At 36.8% G+C, this 19,147-nt stretch overlaps 1 protein-coding gene across 30 annotated transcripts in view; it reads right to left on the minus strand.

Annotated features, from left to right (window-relative positions):
* The window catches only part of ECPAS (Ecm29 proteasome adaptor and scaffold), a 109,770-nt gene that overhangs the window by 59,936 nt on the left and 30,687 nt on the right, over positions 1-19,147 (minus strand). For 20 of the 30 annotated variants that reach the window (XR_014078195.1, XR_014078206.1, XR_014078184.1 and 17 more), the window contains 5 exons: positions 13,294-13,410; positions 11,667-11,785; positions 10,216-10,365; positions 7,258-7,426; positions 4,492-4,631 (listed from right to left, as the gene is read on the minus strand). Coding sequence is in view for 19 of the 30 variants with exons in the window: in XM_081574342.1 (XP_081430468.1) it covers positions 4,492-4,631; positions 7,258-7,426; positions 10,216-10,365; positions 11,667-11,785; positions 13,294-13,410 (695 nt within the window). In the remaining 11 variants the exon portion in view is untranslated. Of the gene's footprint in view, positions 1-4,491; positions 4,632-7,257; positions 7,427-10,215; positions 10,366-11,666; positions 11,786-13,293; positions 13,433-19,147 lie in introns of all 30 variants that reach the window. The other 10 variants (XM_081574410.1, XM_081574412.1, XM_081574413.1 and 7 more) reach the window with 4 other exon arrangements.

Raw genomic sequence — 19,147 nt, forward strand, 5'->3', positions numbered from 1 at the left:
GACCATCTGACCACCTGTCTCTTGAGAAACCTGTATGCAGGTCAGGAAGCAACAGTTAGAACTGGACATGGAACAACAGACTGCTTCCAAATAGAAAAAGGAGTATGTCAAGGCTGTATATTGTCACCCCGCTTATTTAACTTATATGCAGAGTACATCATGAGAAACGCTGGGCTGGAAGAAACACAAGCTGGAATCAAGATTGCCGGGAGAAATATCAATAACCTCAGATATGCAGATGACGCCACCCTTATGGCAGAAAGCGAAGAAGAACTAAATAGCCTCTTGATGAGAGTGAAAGAGGAGAGTGAAAAAGTTGGCTTAAAGCTCAGTGTTCAGAAAACCAAGATCATGGCATCTGGTCCCATCACTTCATGGGAAATAGATGGGGAAACAGTGGAAAACAGTGTCAGACTTCATTTTTGGGGGCTCCAAAATCACTGCAGATGGTGACTGCAGCCATGAAATTAAAAGACACTTACTCCTTGGAAGGAAGGTTATGGCCAACCTAGATAGCATATTTAAAAGCAGAGACATTACTTTGCCAACAAAGGTCCGTCTAGTCAAGGCTATGGTTTTTCCAGTGGTCATGTATGGATGTGAGAGTTGGACTATAAAGAAAGCTGAGCGCCGAAGAATTGATGCTTTTGAACTGTGGTGTTGGAGAAGACTCTTGAGAGTCCCTTGGACAGCAAGGAGATCCAACCAGTCCATCCTCAAGGAGATCAGCCCTGGGTGTTCAATGGAAGGACTGATGTTGAAGCTGAAACTCCAATACTTTGGCCATCTCATGCGAAGAGCTGACTCATTGGAAAAGACCCTAATGCTGGGAAGGATTGGGGGCAGGAGGAGAAGGGGACGTCAGAGGATGAGATGGTTGGATGGCATCACCAACTTGATAGACATGAGTTTGGTAAACTCTGGGAGTTGGTGATGGACAGGGAGGCCTGGTGTGCTGCGATTCATGGGGTCGCAACGAGTCAGACACAACTGAGCGACTGAACTGAACTGAATTGAACTGGTCCATGGTGCGGAGGTCAGGGACCCCTGACTTAGAAACATAATGTGACTGGTGATGCACACCCGCCCTCTGCAGCAGCCGCCAGCCAGTCATTCTATAAACCGAGTAATTTCACTTGAAATAGTAAGATTTAACCACACTATCTTCTCTCTTTTGACCTTGATTCTGCTTTCAAACTATGTTGTATCTGTGCAAATAAGCTACCATGGTGCCTAGACTGTTTTCCTAATCCATCTCTTCTTTCATCTCTTATCAAACTACCTCATTTGAACATCCACAATTCCACTATCTCAAAGAAAATCTACAACCTTTCTTATATTTACCTGTATCTTTCCTCAGCTGATTTCTACTAACTAATCCTTGAGTTCCATCTTTGTTTTTCTTCTATAAATACTTCAAGTTTAGAGATTTTTGACAAAACACACACAGTTTAGTAAAACAAACAAAAAATCTCCCAGTGGTTAACTCATAAGGGTAATCTTCACTGTTTCTTCTACCTTTCCTCTTGTCACCTTTCTAGCTTAAGTTTTCTGATTACATGCTTATGAAAATTCAAAAATTATTAATATAGAGGATACAATTCCTTATACTCTGCACCCTAACCCTCTCCATTCCTTTTCAATAACCAGTAACTTTGGTGTATCTTTTTCTAGACTTCTTTCCTATGCACATAAAATAGCTAGATGGGTATGGCAGGTAGATAGAAACAGATCAATATAGAGAAGGATCGCTTGAAGAGATACTTTGGGATTTCTATTTAACGAAATGGGATATCTACATATTGTTCTCAACTCACTTTTTACCTCTTAACAATGCTACGCTATTTTTTTTGGAAAATACACTTGTTTTAATGAACAGAACCAAAACTAATTAGAATACTTCAGCACCACATTTATATCTCCAACAATCCAATCTATTGCATGGTGTAAAGAATGGAGCCAGTCCAAACACAATGAAGTTTTAAAGGAAGTTTTTTTGGAAAACAGTTTGGAGGGTCCTCAAAAAAAAAAAAAAAAAAAAAGAATTGCCAGTGGGACCTGGCAACCCCACTCCTGGGTATTACATCCTGATGAAGCAATAATACAAAAACATACACGCATGCCTATGTTCACAGCAGCATTATTCATAATAGCCAAGACATGAAGACACGGAAACAATCTAAATGTCCATCAACAGATGAATGGATAAAGAAGATGTGGTACATATATACAATGGAATATTACTCAGCCACGAAAAAGAATGAAATAATGCCATTTGAGCAACATTATATACAATGGAATATTACTCAGCCACGAAAAAGAATGAAATAATGCCATTTGAGCAACATTGATGGACCTAGAGAGATTATCATACTACGTGAAATAAGAAAGAAAGAGAAAGACAAATACCACATGATATACCACTTGTATGTGGAATCTAAAATATGACACAAATGAACTTATCTATGAAACAGTCACAGAGAACAGACTTGCAGTTGCCAAGAGGGAGGAGGGAGGAAGAACTGGGAGTTTGGGATAAGCAGATGCAAACTATTATACACAGGACGGATAAACAACAAGGTCCTACTGTATAGCATGGGGAATTATGTTCAATATCCTATGAAAAACCATAATGGTAAGGAATATGACAAAGAATATATGTATAACTGAGTCACGCAGCTGTACAGCAGAAAATAAACACAACGCTATAATCAACTATACTTAAAATTTTAAAATACAAATACATAAAACTATTGCATATAGAAAGGATAAATAACAAGGTCCTACTGTATGGTACAATGAACTATCTTAAATATCCTGTGGTCAACCATAATGGAAAAGAATATAGAAAAGTGTATGTATATATAAAATATATATTTTATATTTTTATAAAGACTATAAAATACATATATGATTGAATCACTTTGCTGTACAGCAGAAATTAACACAACACTGTAAATCAACTATAATTGAATAAAATTTTTAAAAAAGGTTTTTTGACACTTCAAAACCAAATAAATTTCTTGAAGGAGATACCAGGAAGACACAGTCATAGCAGCATGAAAGAATTTTAGACTTGGTGGGGAATGTTAAGTACAATCTGGTCCAAATTTCTCATTTTACAGAGTCCAAGGCCTAGTGAGGTTAAGTGAGTCTTCCAAATTAAGACAATCAGCAAGAGGCAGGACCAGAATTAATTCCCTGACAGACATGCATTCCCAACCACCACCACACAGACACAGCTCACTTATATTTTAACAAGCAAACTAAGACACAATAAAGTTAATTTCATTATCCTGTGACACCTACTTACATTTCTTTGGAGAGGGAAAACTATGATCTATACCTTTATAAAGTTTTATCATCTTACCCACATTCCATGGTCTTTTTATTACATTAAGCATTAAAATAAATTCAAAAATGAAGTATTCCATAATCTGATTTTTTTAAACAAAGTATCTTCAATTTTTCATGTATTTTCCAGTCTTTGCACATGTCATTTATTAAAAATCAGTACATATATCATTTTGTATTACGTGTTATTCATTTGCCATTATGTTGGGGTAATTTACATGTTGCTGTATTATTTTTATAATTATTTGGGAAGATAATACCACCTATATAGATATAATACTCTATATAGGTCACATACTTAATTTCACCATCTACCCACTGTAGAAATCTGATTTTGTTTCTTTTTAACAATTATAGAAAATAATACAATTAATGGATCTGTAACATTTTTCTAAATATAATATTTCTCTTCTTTTGAATGATTCTCTTAGTATAAAGTCCCAGAAGATTAAGATAAAAAAGACTGTAAATATTTTTATGATTCATTACCTACTACAAACTGCTTTCCAAAAATTATTTCAATTTACAGTGTCAATCGACAGGGTGTAAGCATAGCAGTTCCAACAGAAACTCACACGGAGTAAATCAACTGTTACACAATTTTATTTAGTGGTTGGCATACTATTGTTTTATTGTGCATGATTTGATTTCTTACATACAATTTTTTCCATAAGTCTATTTATTATACGTATTTTCTCCTGAGTATATTAAGACCTATTCAGTATCTCTTTTCACAGGACCTGATTTTCATATTAACCATAATACCTACATATCCTTTATCAAAAGCCATCTCAAAGAATTTTAGAGGAAGAATCAAAAATGAGTAACTTTTGGGTTTTGACATTTTTCTTAACATTAGTTCTTTAAGTTCATTTACCTAAACAAAGGTATCAGTTCTGATGGTAATTAGCCTTATCCATTCCAATTTTAAACTGCTTCTCCAAACAGCTTTTCCTCTTTGCCTTATATAGAATTCTGCTCCTCAGCAAACTATCTTTCATACAAATTAGGTATATTTCACAATCTCATAAACTGAATGCCTCATTACGCAAAAGCTGAAAAGAATATGCGCTGAGCAAGCTTTTAGAAATCTAGCATCTTTTCAATTTTTAAAGTTTAAAGGGGGAAGGAGCTTACCTTTGCTTGCTTTTCAACTCTAGGTCTGCTGCGGTGGCTACACTGTGGCGTGTGTCACTAGAAGCAATCACCAGGTGGAGAACAGCTTCAAGCTCAGGCACCTGCTCAGCTTCTATGAATTTCACTATACCCAATTTGCACTGTAGATAAATGAAGGGAAGGAAAAATACCAATCAGAGAAACAACGACCACCAACCTGAAATATCTGTTTAACATACTACTATGGTCATAAACCAAAGATTAATAGAACAGTAGCCACTCCTATTTAGCCTTACAGTGTGCCAGGGACCATACTAAACCATCTATGTTTGTGATTTCATTTAACCCTCACAATCTATGAAATGAGTATCATTATACCCATTTTTCTGATAAGAAAACTGAGGCAAGGTTGAAGAGATTAAGACATTTAATAAATGATGAAGGCACAATCCAAACCCAAGTCTCTCAGACTCCAAGGCCACTATGATACAAAGCTCTCCTATTTGGGTGAAAAGCCTCTCTAGAATGGTGAAGCCTTGAACTGAAGTCCAAATCTGGAGCCTCTAGGTACAGTGTGGTACATCAGGAGTGAAGTACTCCATGGATTCTTGTGACAGTTCAAAAAGAAATAAAACTCACAGTCCATGGAGTTCTATTCTACTGCTAACATACTAACTCTGCCCTCTATATTCTTACATACTAAAAACAACATGATTTCAAACATATGCAAGAATTTTAAATGTAAGTAAAATTCTAATCAAACAGTATTCAATCTAACTGGTTAAAATGAAACACAGACTGAAGAAGAGATTCTCAGATTCTGCTAAGAACTTCATGCAACATGAAGAAGCTATGAATTTTACTACAAATAACTGCATTTAGGATAAATATACCTGAAAAATGAAATTTTACCTTTAAAACCAGTTACATAATAGTTTTCATGTATATGAAATAGGACCGATAAAGTTTACAATTATTAATACTAAATGACAAAGGATGCAATTTTAAAAAGCAGACAAACGGACCATAAAAATGCCTGCCTTCCCTCTGTGTTCAGTACAACTGACTTGCAACAAGAGCTACAACAGAGAAGATGCAAGCATTTACTGCAGCTATGAGAGTCACTACATAAAGATTTACAGAAAAAGGGTTCAAAGGAAACTGAGAACAAGACTCATGTCTAGGAATAGGAGGCTAGTTTAAAACATATTTTGTGATTTAAGCATTATTTAATACAGACATTTAAAAAGATATTATTTTAAAACCTGACATATTGTTTAAAAAATGAAATTCAAATAGTGTATTAAATATATAAAAATGTAATGTGTAAAACTGCCTTTGTGTACACACACAAGTATACAGGTAGGTGAAAGGTGAATGACAAACTAGGGTGGTGGGATTCCGAGTAATTTTTAATTTCTTGTTATAATGTTCTGTATTATTTGAATATTTACACTATCACTATCATTTGAAAAAAAAAAAAAAAGCTGTTTTATCTGAAAGGAAAAATGTAAAAAACAAAAGGGATATTTAAAAATTAGAGGAAAACAGCTTTCATCCTTGAAACCAAACTCTTCAAGGCTCGACCATGAAATTGATAAAAGGCATACAGAAGCCCTTAGGAATTAGCAAATAATGACCAATGTAAGATTACCATTTAATGTTAACAGTGATTCTCCAGCACTGAGAGCTTTAGCGCTCAGAGAGACCTAGATGCAAAGCCTCTAGGAGTGAGGCTGTGGTGACTCTCCAAACTAGTTCTTTTTACAAAATGGAACCAATCGTTTCTATGCCTTGTCAGTTCTGCTGTGAGGATTAAATGAGATAATGTATTCCAAGTGCTCAGTATAGTGCCTGTCACACAGATCACACGCAAAAGAGTACTTCTGCTAGTATTTACCTTTCTTTCTTTCTTACATCACAGTTTAAGAAGAAAAAAGATCTATAAAACATGAAGATTTAATCTAATCACATAGAATCCTTGCTGAACAAGTCATTCTATAAATTTGTGAGCGGCAAGAATGCCCACTTGAAATCTTCCCTTTCCTGGGAACACTGTTTTGATCAGTGATCACTTACATTGCCAGAAAGAAAAGGACCAAATCATTTAGACTGCCATGGAGAGATAAAGGAAGGATTGGAAGACTAACCCATGTTGCTTGAATTCCAAAATAATTACATACTGATCTCATCTGTTCTTCCCTGAGGTGCCTGATGACACAGACACAGTGAGGCACCTTCTCTGTAGAGCACCAGTCTTTTTTAAAAGCTGCTCAGAGAACATCTGTGTCCTGTTTAAATCCAGAATAAAATTCTTAATGCCAATTTTTCAATTCCCAGGAAGAAATATAAAAGGGCGTCATGCTTTTTCCCCCACATGGTCACTTGTTCCTCACTTTACACAAAACGTACAGCCCTAAAAAGCTGACTAACATAAGATAAATTGTATTTTAACTGCACCAAAGCAGCTAAACATTAAACCTATAATTAAAAACTAAAATGAAAGAAGTTAAAGACATTCGATCTGTAAGTGGGCTGTATTTTACACGTGAAATATGGAAGCAGCATTTGAAAAACTGAAGAGTTTTTCCCACTCCTCCCTCTCCCAGGGGCTTTAACCAATAAATGACATGATGTTGTGAGCACATTACATCAATCGCTCCTCTCAAATGTATTTCATTCGACAGCCTGAATAATTGGAATTCTCTGACACATGCTTCCATGGACTGACTTCACAGGGGCAAGTGTGCAGGGTTAAGCTCCATATGAACACACAGTGTGTGATACCTGTTCCAACTGTTCAGGTGTCCATGGGTTATCTCCAATAACTCGTTTAGCTGCATAAAAGCTCATTCCTGGGGGAGGCTGTGGTATTCCAGAACCTCCCCCACTATTTGAAGAAGAACCCTGTGCTGAAGATGAATTTTGGCGACTCTGGGATTCATTTAACACATATCTGGAAAGGAAATGGGAATTTAACCCCTCTATAAAAACACATACAAACACATGCATATGTAATACATTCAATTACATACTTTCCTCCCACAGAATTTTTGTTGAAGAATAAACAATTGAAATTAAAGTTTCATCATAAAGGAGAATTTTAAAGATAGGTATCTTTAAAAGGTATCTACATCCTCAGCAAATTAACTATTAGAGTATATCTGCTCAATTTGACTACAAATGAACTGTGACAGTTACCAATAATGAATATAAGCATTCTGTTCACTCTCAATCCATAAATTATTGTTTCAAAAGTCACTATGAACCCACTAGATTTTGGTGACGGCAATGGAAGTTAAAAAAAAAAAAAAAAGCTATTGTTTTATACCCAAAGCAGAAAATAATTTTATATTCATTCCCATTTCTGTTCAATTCTACTTAAACTTCTTGTATCTCTCCATCAGAAAACCCACTGAAACCTCCAAACCACTTACCACCCAAGAATATAATGCCCCCAAAATGAAAAAATTCAAAAGGACCCAAAGAAGAAAAATCATAATAAGGACCAGCTTTTTCCACTATATGTTCAAAGCATACAGCTTCACAGATACTTATTTATTTATCATCCTATTTCATTTTTAGCTTCTATAGATTAAAAATAAGATTTCTGGTAAATTCATTTTGAACCAATTAAACTGGTTAAACATTTAAGCCAACTAAACATTTCTCATCTACAAAATGAGAATTTTGATATAAATAATGATTCAAGTCCATCTGAAATCTAAAATTCTAAGCTGACAAATTCCCAGACTTGATATTAAAATATTCATTATAGTAAAAATTAAACACTAGGAGCCTAACAGCACAGTAAACTATTTCACATTACTATATTATATCATATTCATTTCATTCCTAAATTCATCTAATTTTTTTAAAACTTGTTGAAGAACCACTTTAATATTTGTATATAAACAATGCAAATTCTCACTGGGAAGAAAAATGTGAGGGACCACTGGCTTGGGTACATGGTGTGCTTAAGTTAAATTTGAACTTCGAAGATCAATTACCAAAGCCATCATCACCTGCCAATTCTGGCTGCCTCCTGATTTAACAACTACAAAAGGAGATTTTCATTTTTTTCTAAGTTACTGCAAGACTGGCAGTACAGAGGAAGTAGACCAATCAATTACTGAACAGCTAATATTGTACAGACTACCATCCCAAACACCAGACAGAGGAACAGGAGGTGTAAGACTGAGTGTCTGCCGACTGGAGCAGGCTGAGAAAATACCACCACGACATATGCAGCAGCACCGGGTGTTATCAGGCGACAAAGACATTGCAGAGAAGTAAGAAGTGATGCGACAGACGTTCCATGGTAGCTTCCCTGGTGGCTCAGCTGGTAAAGAACACGCCTGCCAATGCAGGAGACACAAGAGGTGTGGGTTTGATCCCTGGGCCGGGAAGATTACCTGGAGAGGAAATGGCAACCCGCTCCAGTATTCTTGCCTGTGAAATTCCACAGACTGAAGAGCCTGGCGGGCTATGGTCCACGGGGTCACAAAGAGTCATACACAACTGAGCACACGCATTACAGAGGTAGTGGAAGGTCCAGAAAATAAAACCACCAAATCAGAAGAGTTGGAGGAGAACAAATGGGAGAGGAGAGAAAGTCAACAGCGTCAACTCTCTTGTGGCTGAGGGAGGGACAGACGATGGGGAGCCCCACACGCCACGCTCATGGTGTAGATTATGGAAGAAGCACGATGGAAGCAGTATTTTAGAAAAATATCTCTGGCAGCAGGACAACCTAAAAAATGAGCAGGCTGGAAGCAAATCACAATGTGGGCACCATGTGGGCACCAGGAACCTGAGCCAGAGCAAACAGCTCCTGACTTCAAGAACTCCCAATCTAGTAGGAGAGAGGGACATGTCAACACCACAATAAAATCACCAAGTGGCACTACAGATGGGTGCTTAGTGTTATGAGGACAAGAAAGAGTGCCCCGTGCCTAGGGCAAGGGGTTCACGTCAGAAACAACAGAGTTGACGTCTAAGCTCTTTGTGAGGCTTTTCCAAAGTCATTTTTTTGGCTGTCGTCTCCTGCTATTTTTTTTCTTTCCTTCTTCCTTTCTTTTTTGATGGGGAAGCATTCTAAGCAGAGGAAACTGTATGCTCTTAAAACAAAGACAGGCCAGGACATACAGAAGTGCATGAAATGCACAAGCACATGTAATGACTGGAAAATAACAGCCCAAGGATTTTAAGGTGTAACCTGGTAAGATATGCGTTTGAAAAATCAGGAAACTCTGTGGCAGTGTAGACAGTACTGAAGAAGAGCAGCTGGTGAGAAAGACGTGAAGAGAGGTTAAAAGAGCCAGAACTAGAAGGTGCCAATGGGAATAATTCCAGGGCCCATGGAAGCAGTGGTAGGGGGTTTTATGGAACTGACATTGAAGCAATCAGGAAGAGAAAGCTGGAGGCAACTTATAATTGTATGCCCACATGGCTAAGAGAATCATCACAGCACTGATGTAATTAAAGGAGAGAAACTACGTTTACTGGGAAAGAGTGATTTCAGCTTGGATGGGTCAAGTCTGAAAGCACCAAAGCAGCTCCAAGCGGTTAAGATCAGTAAGCAGTGGGGCTGGAGTTTAGGAGAGGTCAGGGCTCCACCAAAGCGAATCTGAGACACACTCATTTTCACGTGAAAGTTGAATCACTGAAAAGAGTACTGGACCCCACACAGTATAAGCAGTCAAGAACAAGGCCACTTGTTTTGGTTTGCTTTGTTTTACTTACCCATAAGGCATCAGAAGGACATCTAGCATGAAGTCCAAAAGCAGCTGCACAGTCTTTGGTTTCTCAGCAAGATTAAACGGAGAAGCTGATTTTGATGATTCAACAGGGTATTTCATGTGAAAAAGGGTTGGTATTAAAAGATGCATTAAGCTGAAAAAACAATTATATTTATTGCAACTATTTAAAAATAAGGGTTTTTTATACATGCAAATAACAGACAAAACAATAACAGCAAACAATCACATGACAGAAAATGGCAATCGTAGCAAGAACCATTCATCTTCAAAATTACTCATTTACAAAGTCTCGGGACTGGCCCAGATTTCATTCTTGTTTCTTATTTAAAGCTCAGTATATTGAGTGATAAGTGACATTTTAGCCAACTTGACTCATTACAAAAACACCTGAGAAAAATGTATATAATATGAGCTCAATATTAGTATCTATTACCACAAGAGATTTAATATGAAACCTTAGGTAAAGTTCAACTGACAACATGTCGTGTCAATCATGTTTTTCCCTTTTCACGTTTGATTAAAAATAAAGTCATTCTAAAGCTAAAGAAATTAAACATGAATCATGTCAATATTTGGAATATAATATTAAATTTCCACTGTGTGAATTTAAGTAACACAGCTTCAGTAATTCCTTCTTTCACTATACCTGTTGCTATGAAAACAATTTCAAACAGTGCTTACAATGTCTATTAATTTTACTTGTAGGAAGGCTTTTTGCACCAGCTGCCAAAAGAACACAGCTCTCTGCACCTTGTTGTCCTGTTACACGCATGCACACAGACATTAAAGGGATCCTACTACACGTTCCCCAAAGAAAAATTTTTTTTACTTGTAAATGTGAGCATTAAGATCTTTTAAAAACATTTATGCTACAAAAAGTGAATTGAAAACATGATTTAACTCTTTCCTCCATAGCTTCTCTTCATGTTTCTCACCACAAAAAGGCTAGGATACAGAACTTTTGGGCTAAACAGAGAAACTCAGGATGACAGTCTAAACCTTTTCATCTCTTCAATTTCCACATGAATACAAACGAGTAATCAGTTCCTTAAGAAAACTGCTCCGAAACTTTATATCCTCCAAGACAGAAAGGTTTGATGAAAAGCATATTAGAACTCTAATTCGTGCAATCACGAGCTCTAATTTTTGCAATCAAGAAAATCAGTTGCTTCAAAATAACTGACCAAACTGAAAACACATTTAGATTGAAAAAAATGTTAATGGTTCTGCACAATTTGCCATATGCTCACAAGTTATTTTATAATTTACAAAATTAACAAAACAGTCATGTTGAGGTAACACAGCAATGTCAGCTGAAAAGAGTTCAACTCAAGCATTTGTATTTGGCCAGGTGAAACCAGCTGTGTGGATCTATTCTTGAATGGCAACACTGACTCTCAGAGGTGGGAAACCAGGTAACTAGGGACAGCCTACCTGTCTTGCTGGGGCTGAGGCTTTCCTTCCATGGCAGTAAGAAGCGTAGGAGCCAGCTCACACTGTTTCTCCACCGGTAGCCGAGGATAGCCCATCTTAACATAAATTATAGTAAAATTCTGACACAATGAGAGAAAGGTAAGTTAGTATGAAAGAAATATTCAAGGATTTCAACAGAAACATATGGTTGATAACCTAGGTAGTTATCTTACAAAGAAGAGACTGCATCCTCCTTCCTCATGCTTATCACCTATTACAGCCTGGCCAACCAGTCTGTCTCAGGAAGAACTCCAGCCACACTTACTCAAAATGCTTACTTTAAGATGGGCTTCCTAGGAGGGAGTACGACCTAGTCTAGAGCATTTAAACATACATCAAATCATCATGCTGTACCCCTTAAACATATACAATTCTATCTGTCGGTTATGTTTCAATAAACGGGGCGGGGGGGGCGGCGGCGGCGGAAATTAGGTACTCACACGTGCAGTTACTTTTCACTGAAAAGAAAAAGTGATCCTTTGACCTACCTAAACCTACATACTACACACCAGTATCAGATCTCCCAGTTTGTTACATTAATCCTTTCAAGCTAAGAGGAGGTCCATGTTAAGTTCCAGGCTGTCATTGCCCCACTGGTCAATTACTAAAATAACCTCAGTACATTGTGGCACTGTGGTTCCTCACTCCAACATCTGACCGATGGATGATGAAGCAAGGGGAAGCTGAGTGCGGTCAGTGTGCGAGCATCACTATAAACCATGTGAATGCCTCATTTTAAGCAAACCCATAAATGCACATCCAGATTTGCACATAAGATAAAAATTTGCTTTTCTGAAGGATGTTAGAACAAACTTCGTAAAATTGTTCCTTTAAAGACATCCTATTTGGCAGTTGTACTGGCACACGCTGTTCCTATTTGCTTAGAGGAAGACACATATATAATGGAGCTGTATGCCCACAGCAGGAACAGCCAAGATATCTGGGCCAGTAGGTGGCTCCAAAGGTTTGGAATCCAGATGTTAGATAAGACCCAATAGCTCCTGCCTCAATGTTACCACAAGGACCAGGAAAAGAACATCATCTGCCATTACATAACATCAATATTTTTTACATTTCATTCTCATGAAGAAAACATTTAATAGGAATATTTCTTACCAGCCCCAGTTTACTCCACTTTAAAAAGAATATCTTTCTAAATATATATCAAATATATTATTTTTAGTTCAGCCTTCCTATCTCTTCCTGTCATTTTACCTTTTTTTTCTTCTTCTATCATCTTTTACTTATTCTATGCTACATAACCCTTCTCTTTCTATTCATACCAACATCTCATAATCTTTTACTAAGAATCAACCATTCTTTTATATATCAACATACCTGAGACATCACTACACCAACATTCCTTCGCCCTGTGTAAAACGGCCATGCATTAACCTGTTCCTACCGCTTCCTCCAGGTCAATACTCAATGGAAAAACAGTGTGTCCATTTGAAGTAAAACATCTCATGTTTTATTTAGAAATAGTCTAAGATGAAATTCTAGACTGGCCAATATACTGATAACATCTGCTAAACATTATGAAAGAAAACTTACTGTAAGTCAGAAAATATTCCAAGACAATACTCACTGTGACAAAGGAGACTGCAGCAGGGTCCTGGTACTGAACCAATAGTGTCTCTACTGGGAGCTGTATCTTGGGGCGGCTTTTTATGCGCTTATTCAGATGGACCAACAGTTCCATCACCTAAAATAGAGGAAGGCATGAACTGAAATTCTTGATCATATTTTAAAAACAAATTCATTTCTCAAGTATTACCTGTTTTACTTTTTTCTTGTAAAGGATGTAAATTTGGCATCCCAGAAAGGGAGTATAGAATATTGGAATCTTGTTCCAAAATGCTATCCCCAAGAATCCATACACCAGAATTTTACTAGGCAATGTATTTCACAATGTCCTTTAAGTTAATTAAAGTTAAGATTCCACAGAGGCCTATACTGAGGCACAGTCCCCCAGAAGATGGTGAGCAAATGACTGCCACACACCATGCTACAGACTGAACATCTGTGTCTCCCCAAGTTCGTATAGCAAAGCCCTGATCCCCACTGTGATTTGGAGGTAATTAGGTTTGGATGAGGTCATGAGGGTAGAGTTCCCATGATGGGATGGATGCCCTTATAAGGGGATGAAAATATCAGAGTTCTTCCTTTCTCTGTCATCTGAGGATAAAGCAAGAAGACAGCCTGTGTAAACCATGAAAAGTTCCTGATGAAGAACCCGACCACGCTGCCACTCTGATCACGGACTTCCAGCCTCCAAAACTATTAGAAATAGATGCTGTTTATGTCCTATAGTCTGTGGTATACCGTTATAGCAGGCCCTATACACTCTAAGAGCATTACAGAAAGAGAAACATTCAAGGTACTGTGAGTTTCAAGAAGAAAACGTGTCTGCTAAGATCAAGGAGGACTTCAAGGAGAAAGTGACAGGAAACCAAGTCCTAAAGAGCAGATGAAATTCCAAGCAGAAGATCAGTTCTAAGCAGGTATAAGAGGTCTAAACGAACATGGTGCACGGGATCTGACTGAAACACGGAGCGGTAAGAGATAAAAGTGGGGCTTAGATTATAAAAGGATTTGGGTAAAATGCTGACAAGTTTTTACTTTATTCTGAAGATCATCTGATTCTCTTAAAGAGTTTTAAGTAAATAATACCAAGCTTCCTCTCCTTTAAGTGGGAAAAGACGGCAGAAACAGAGGTCAACAAGCAGCGATTCTCATGGGAAGAAATGAAGCTACAGAGGCTCATGTCAAACAACCTCAGTCTTACTATCAAAGTGGGATAACACCACTTTATCTAACAAGAAAGGAGCATTGAGATACAAGGTTTTTAGAAAGCCTTACCTAAAGACTCAAGAATTTAAAGTGACTATTACAGAGGGCCAGGCTTACAATATTTTCCGTCATTTCTGAAATTTGAGCTCTAGCTTCAAATCAAGTATTAAGGAGAGCTTGTAGGGATGTTCACAGCAAAAGTTCAGTTATTTACAGCAATCATGAAATAAGTGCATTTTAAGAATAACAAATCTAATAATATTCATTAAACAAGTCATAATAATAATCATAAAATAGCTGACATTTATCAAGCAGTTTCCATGCAAACAGCACTCTGCATTCCTTGTCTCATCTGATTCTCAAAACAACTGAGAGAGGTGCTATTATCACGCCCATTTGACCCAGGAAGAAGCAGAGGCTCAGGAAGCGAAGTAACTTGTCCAAGTTTACTGAGACAGCAAGTGGCATAGTCAAGATCTCACTCCAGGATCCGTATTTTTAACCTTATCAGACACACTGACAGTCGACCTCAATTCATCTTAAGTGTCTGTCACTGTGAGACACTCTCAGGACCCTAGTACTTTGCAAAGACCAAGAATTCTACATTACCATGCTTACCTCACCCAGCCTCCTGCCCATCCAGATCTGTGATTCAGCTGGATGACAGGGAGAAAAATCAGGAGGAGACAAGCCAAAGGAAACAGCCCTCCTCCGACAATCTAAGCTAGGCTGATTCCTATAAGGACCCAACGGAAAATCATCACTGATGAAGATAAACAACCGTGCCCAGAATTACATACTCTCTTTGTTTATCACGGTTTTAAAATTTTAAGTCAATTAATTATTTAATTTTCTTCTAGCAATATTATCACCTTAAATATTGATTCACTTTCCAAATTTGATTATCTACTGCCTGGAACCCTTTATAAACTCATAAAAATCAAGACATCCACTGAACCAGTCCTTCCCCCAGCTAAAATCAACAACAGTTAACCTCTGTCAGTAAGCCTCCAGAATTATTAGCCATGGGTGTGTAATATTTCGTCTCTATCAATTCTTATTACTCATTCATTTAAATTCATTTGTTCATTAGTAAACTTTTTAATGGAAATATAATATATAGCTGAAGAGCAAAGTTAAGAATGTGTATGGCTTAATAAATTCTCACAAAGGAAATACATTTTTGTAACACCAGAAGTACAAAGTTCCTGCACCCAACTCACTAATGCCTCTTCCTGAATTCTAATACCAGATTTAAATTTATATAAACAGAATAGGATGAACTCATGTGTTTTTCATTCTGTATTATATCTGATAATTCATCCATGTTGTTGCTCACAGTAATGGTTCACTGCTCTACTAGGAAGAAAACCAGAATTTATCCATTCTCCTCCATCATGATAGATATTAGATTATTTCCAGTTTGGACCATTAGGAATAATTACTACGAACATTCTTAGTTATGTCTTTTGGTGCACAAGTATATACATTTTTATTGTATATGAACCCAGGACTGGAAATGCTTGGTCATGAAGTGTACATATGACAAACCTTAGAATATTTCCAAGCAGTTTTCCAAAGTGGTTATACTAATTTACACTCCCACCAGCAGTGGTCAGTTTTAATTTTATGTAAAATAGAATTCTATATAACGTATCTCATTTTCCTTAAAACCAGATATGTACTCTAATGATATGTCAGTAGAAATCTAAAACCTATTTCTCTTGTGAATTCCCTGATGGTCTAGTGATTAAGACTAGGAGCTTTCACTGCAATGGCCCAAACCCAATTCCTGGTTGGGAACTAACTCCTAGTTTCACTGACTATAAAACTTTACATGCTGAAACTATTTATACATAAGCTTTCACTAAAAAATACTTTGCTTTTATATCAGTCTTATTTTTATGATTAAAAAAAGGTCTAATGTTTGTAACTGCATTCTAGATTTGTGACAAATATCTATATCCTTTATCAGCAATTACATAATAACCAAAAGTCCAATTATTATATTGGTTCTATTTGCAAAAGGTATTACAGGACTGTACAAATCATGAAAGTCTGACCAGATAGCCATATTTCAAAATAATTAAAAATCTGACCACGTATCTAATACTTCAAAACAAATAAAAGGGAAACATACATCAAGCCTCCACCACCTCCAGTCAAAACAAAGTGAAAGTCGCTAAGTCGTGTCCAACTGTTTGCAACCCCTGGACTGTATACAGTGCATGGAATTCTCCAGGTCAGGATACTGGAGTGGATGCCTTTTCCTTCTCCAGGGGATCTTCCCAACCCAGGGATCGAACCCAGGTCTCTTGCACTGAAGGCGGATTCTTTACCAGCTGAGCCACTAGGGAAGCCCGGAGTCAAAACATGCAGGCAACTTATGTTACTGCTCTCAGTCATTCCTTCATCCCCAACTTTCATTCACTGACCCTTCATGTACTGAATTTACTTTCATACGTAAGTGAAAGAATGAACATGTTTGCCATCAAATGGAGGCAAAGCCTGGCAGAAACTACTTAGATTGGGATTATCTCTCAGGTATAAAATCCCATGTGCCACAAATTATTTAGCTTCTCTGAGCCTCAGCTTTTTCCTCTATAAAATGGGAATAACATTGAGCATCTATAACCCGCAGAGCTGTTAAGTAAGTTGTAATGAACTGAGAGACAATGACCACGTAGGCATTTAATGCTTTGCATTATTATCATTTTCAGAACCACGTTTCCTCATTTGCAGAAATCAAATGATAACACTTCACAGGCCATTGTGAGGATTAAATAAAAAGATATGTCAGAGTCTAGCACATTGCTTAGAATGCAAACAGGTATTTCAGCTGTTAAATCTCTTTCCTCTTAGGCCAGAAGTTTTCACACCTACTTAACAGCAAAACCTCTTTATCAACAGAAATAATATGCAAAAAAAGCAAATAAAATCGATATTTTATAATATAAAACAAAGTTCACAATAATTATATCTTTAATACTTTATTCTATTTTGCTGCTTTTTAAAATTATAATAGAAAAACCCATTTATTACAATAAATCAAAAAAAGTTGTAATCATCCCTTTTCCCTAGTCCACTCACAGCCACTCAAAGACACCAGTGTTAACAGTCTAGTGTTCTTCCTCACATCTTTCTCTGCAGTCACAAACTTCTACAAACATATTTACATCTCTAGATTTTACTTCTTTACTTTTTACAAAAATGAGCTATGTATCATTAACATCAGCATAGAGTCCGCTTTGTTTCCAGTTAAAAATATATAAGCTTCTTAATTTAGACTGAACTCATTCTTTGTTAATAGCTGCATAATATTCCACAAGATTCAAAGTTGTTTTCAAAAAATCACCTGTACTACTCATCACTCAAAGTAAATACATGTTCACATATTTCCTTCAAGCTTTTTGTAAAAAGGTTAGAAAAATTCACCTATAGATCAAAGTCAACATTATTTGGAATATGAGAAGAAAATCAAAGGCAAACTTCTAGGAAACAAGCTCCAAAGGGCCTTTTTCAAATTAGCAAGTTTCTAAAAACCTGACATGCTACACAATGAAATATAAAAATGAAATATTTTTTCCTGAATTCTACAGCTTGAAAAACAAAGAAGCGGCTATGCCTTCTTTGGAAAAGATCTTTAACATTTATATTTTTATTGACAAATATCTTGGAGAATACACAGTGAGGAGTGGGGAGGCAGTGAGATAACAAGTGTAAAAAGTAAACTGAAGAAAAAAGACAGATATTGCTTAGAATTCTAACAATAGTAAGTGATTCAAAGTTTCAGACAGGATCCAACCACAAAACAGCTCACCAGATCCTCAGTGCTTTCTGAAGAAGTAAGAAATAGAAGGGGCGATGGAGAGGGAAGAAATCTGATCAAGATAAAATCATTTATTTGCTGGTAACCGAGTAAAACATTTTGTTTACTCAGATACAAATTAATGATTGAAATGTTAAGAATATGGATAGACTGGCTTGATTAATCATTATATTAAAACAGAAGAGAGGTGATCAAAGGCCTACACAGAAAATGTATGGCAAGATGAGAAGGTAAGGAAGGAGAAGAGGGAGAGATGGAGAGACTGAGGACAGATCAAGTGATGAGTGAGGTTAATAACCAGAACAACCGACGTAAAATGCTCAACCCAAACCTCAAAAAAAAAAAAAAGAGTGACATGTCAATTATATTGATGAAGAGATGCAGCCAAAGTAAATAAAGTTAAACTGGTCAGCTGAGCCAAAGATTCACCAATCAAACCTACATGGAAGGAAAACACTGGTTACAAATACTAATCTCAGATGAGAGGTACTGGGGTAAAAAGAAAAATCTTAAATGGGATTTAAAAGGTAAGAACAGTATGTAACATGTATTATAAATTACTAAGAAAGACAAGATCTTCAATTTGTGCACCAAAAGGCATCCAGGTGAAATTATTAAAAAGAAAATCAGAATATTTACAACAGCAGTAGGAGACTAATTCACTCTCTGTTTACAACAGGACTAGAAGACAGGCTTCTCGAGAGATGAGAGCACGGTGTTGAGTGGCCTCTCCACACACTGAGCTCCCATATTCTACACAAAGGAACTATTTTTTTTAATCTTATGAATAGTTGTTATGAACATCAGAAATTACATACTT

Source organism: Giraffa tippelskirchi, chromosome 1, assembly GCF_054371585.1.
Source record: "Giraffa tippelskirchi isolate mGirTip1 chromosome 1, T2T-mGirTip1v1.2.pri, whole genome shotgun sequence".
In the NCBI taxonomy this organism is placed as follows: domain Eukaryota; kingdom Metazoa; phylum Chordata; class Mammalia; order Artiodactyla; family Giraffidae; genus Giraffa; species Giraffa tippelskirchi.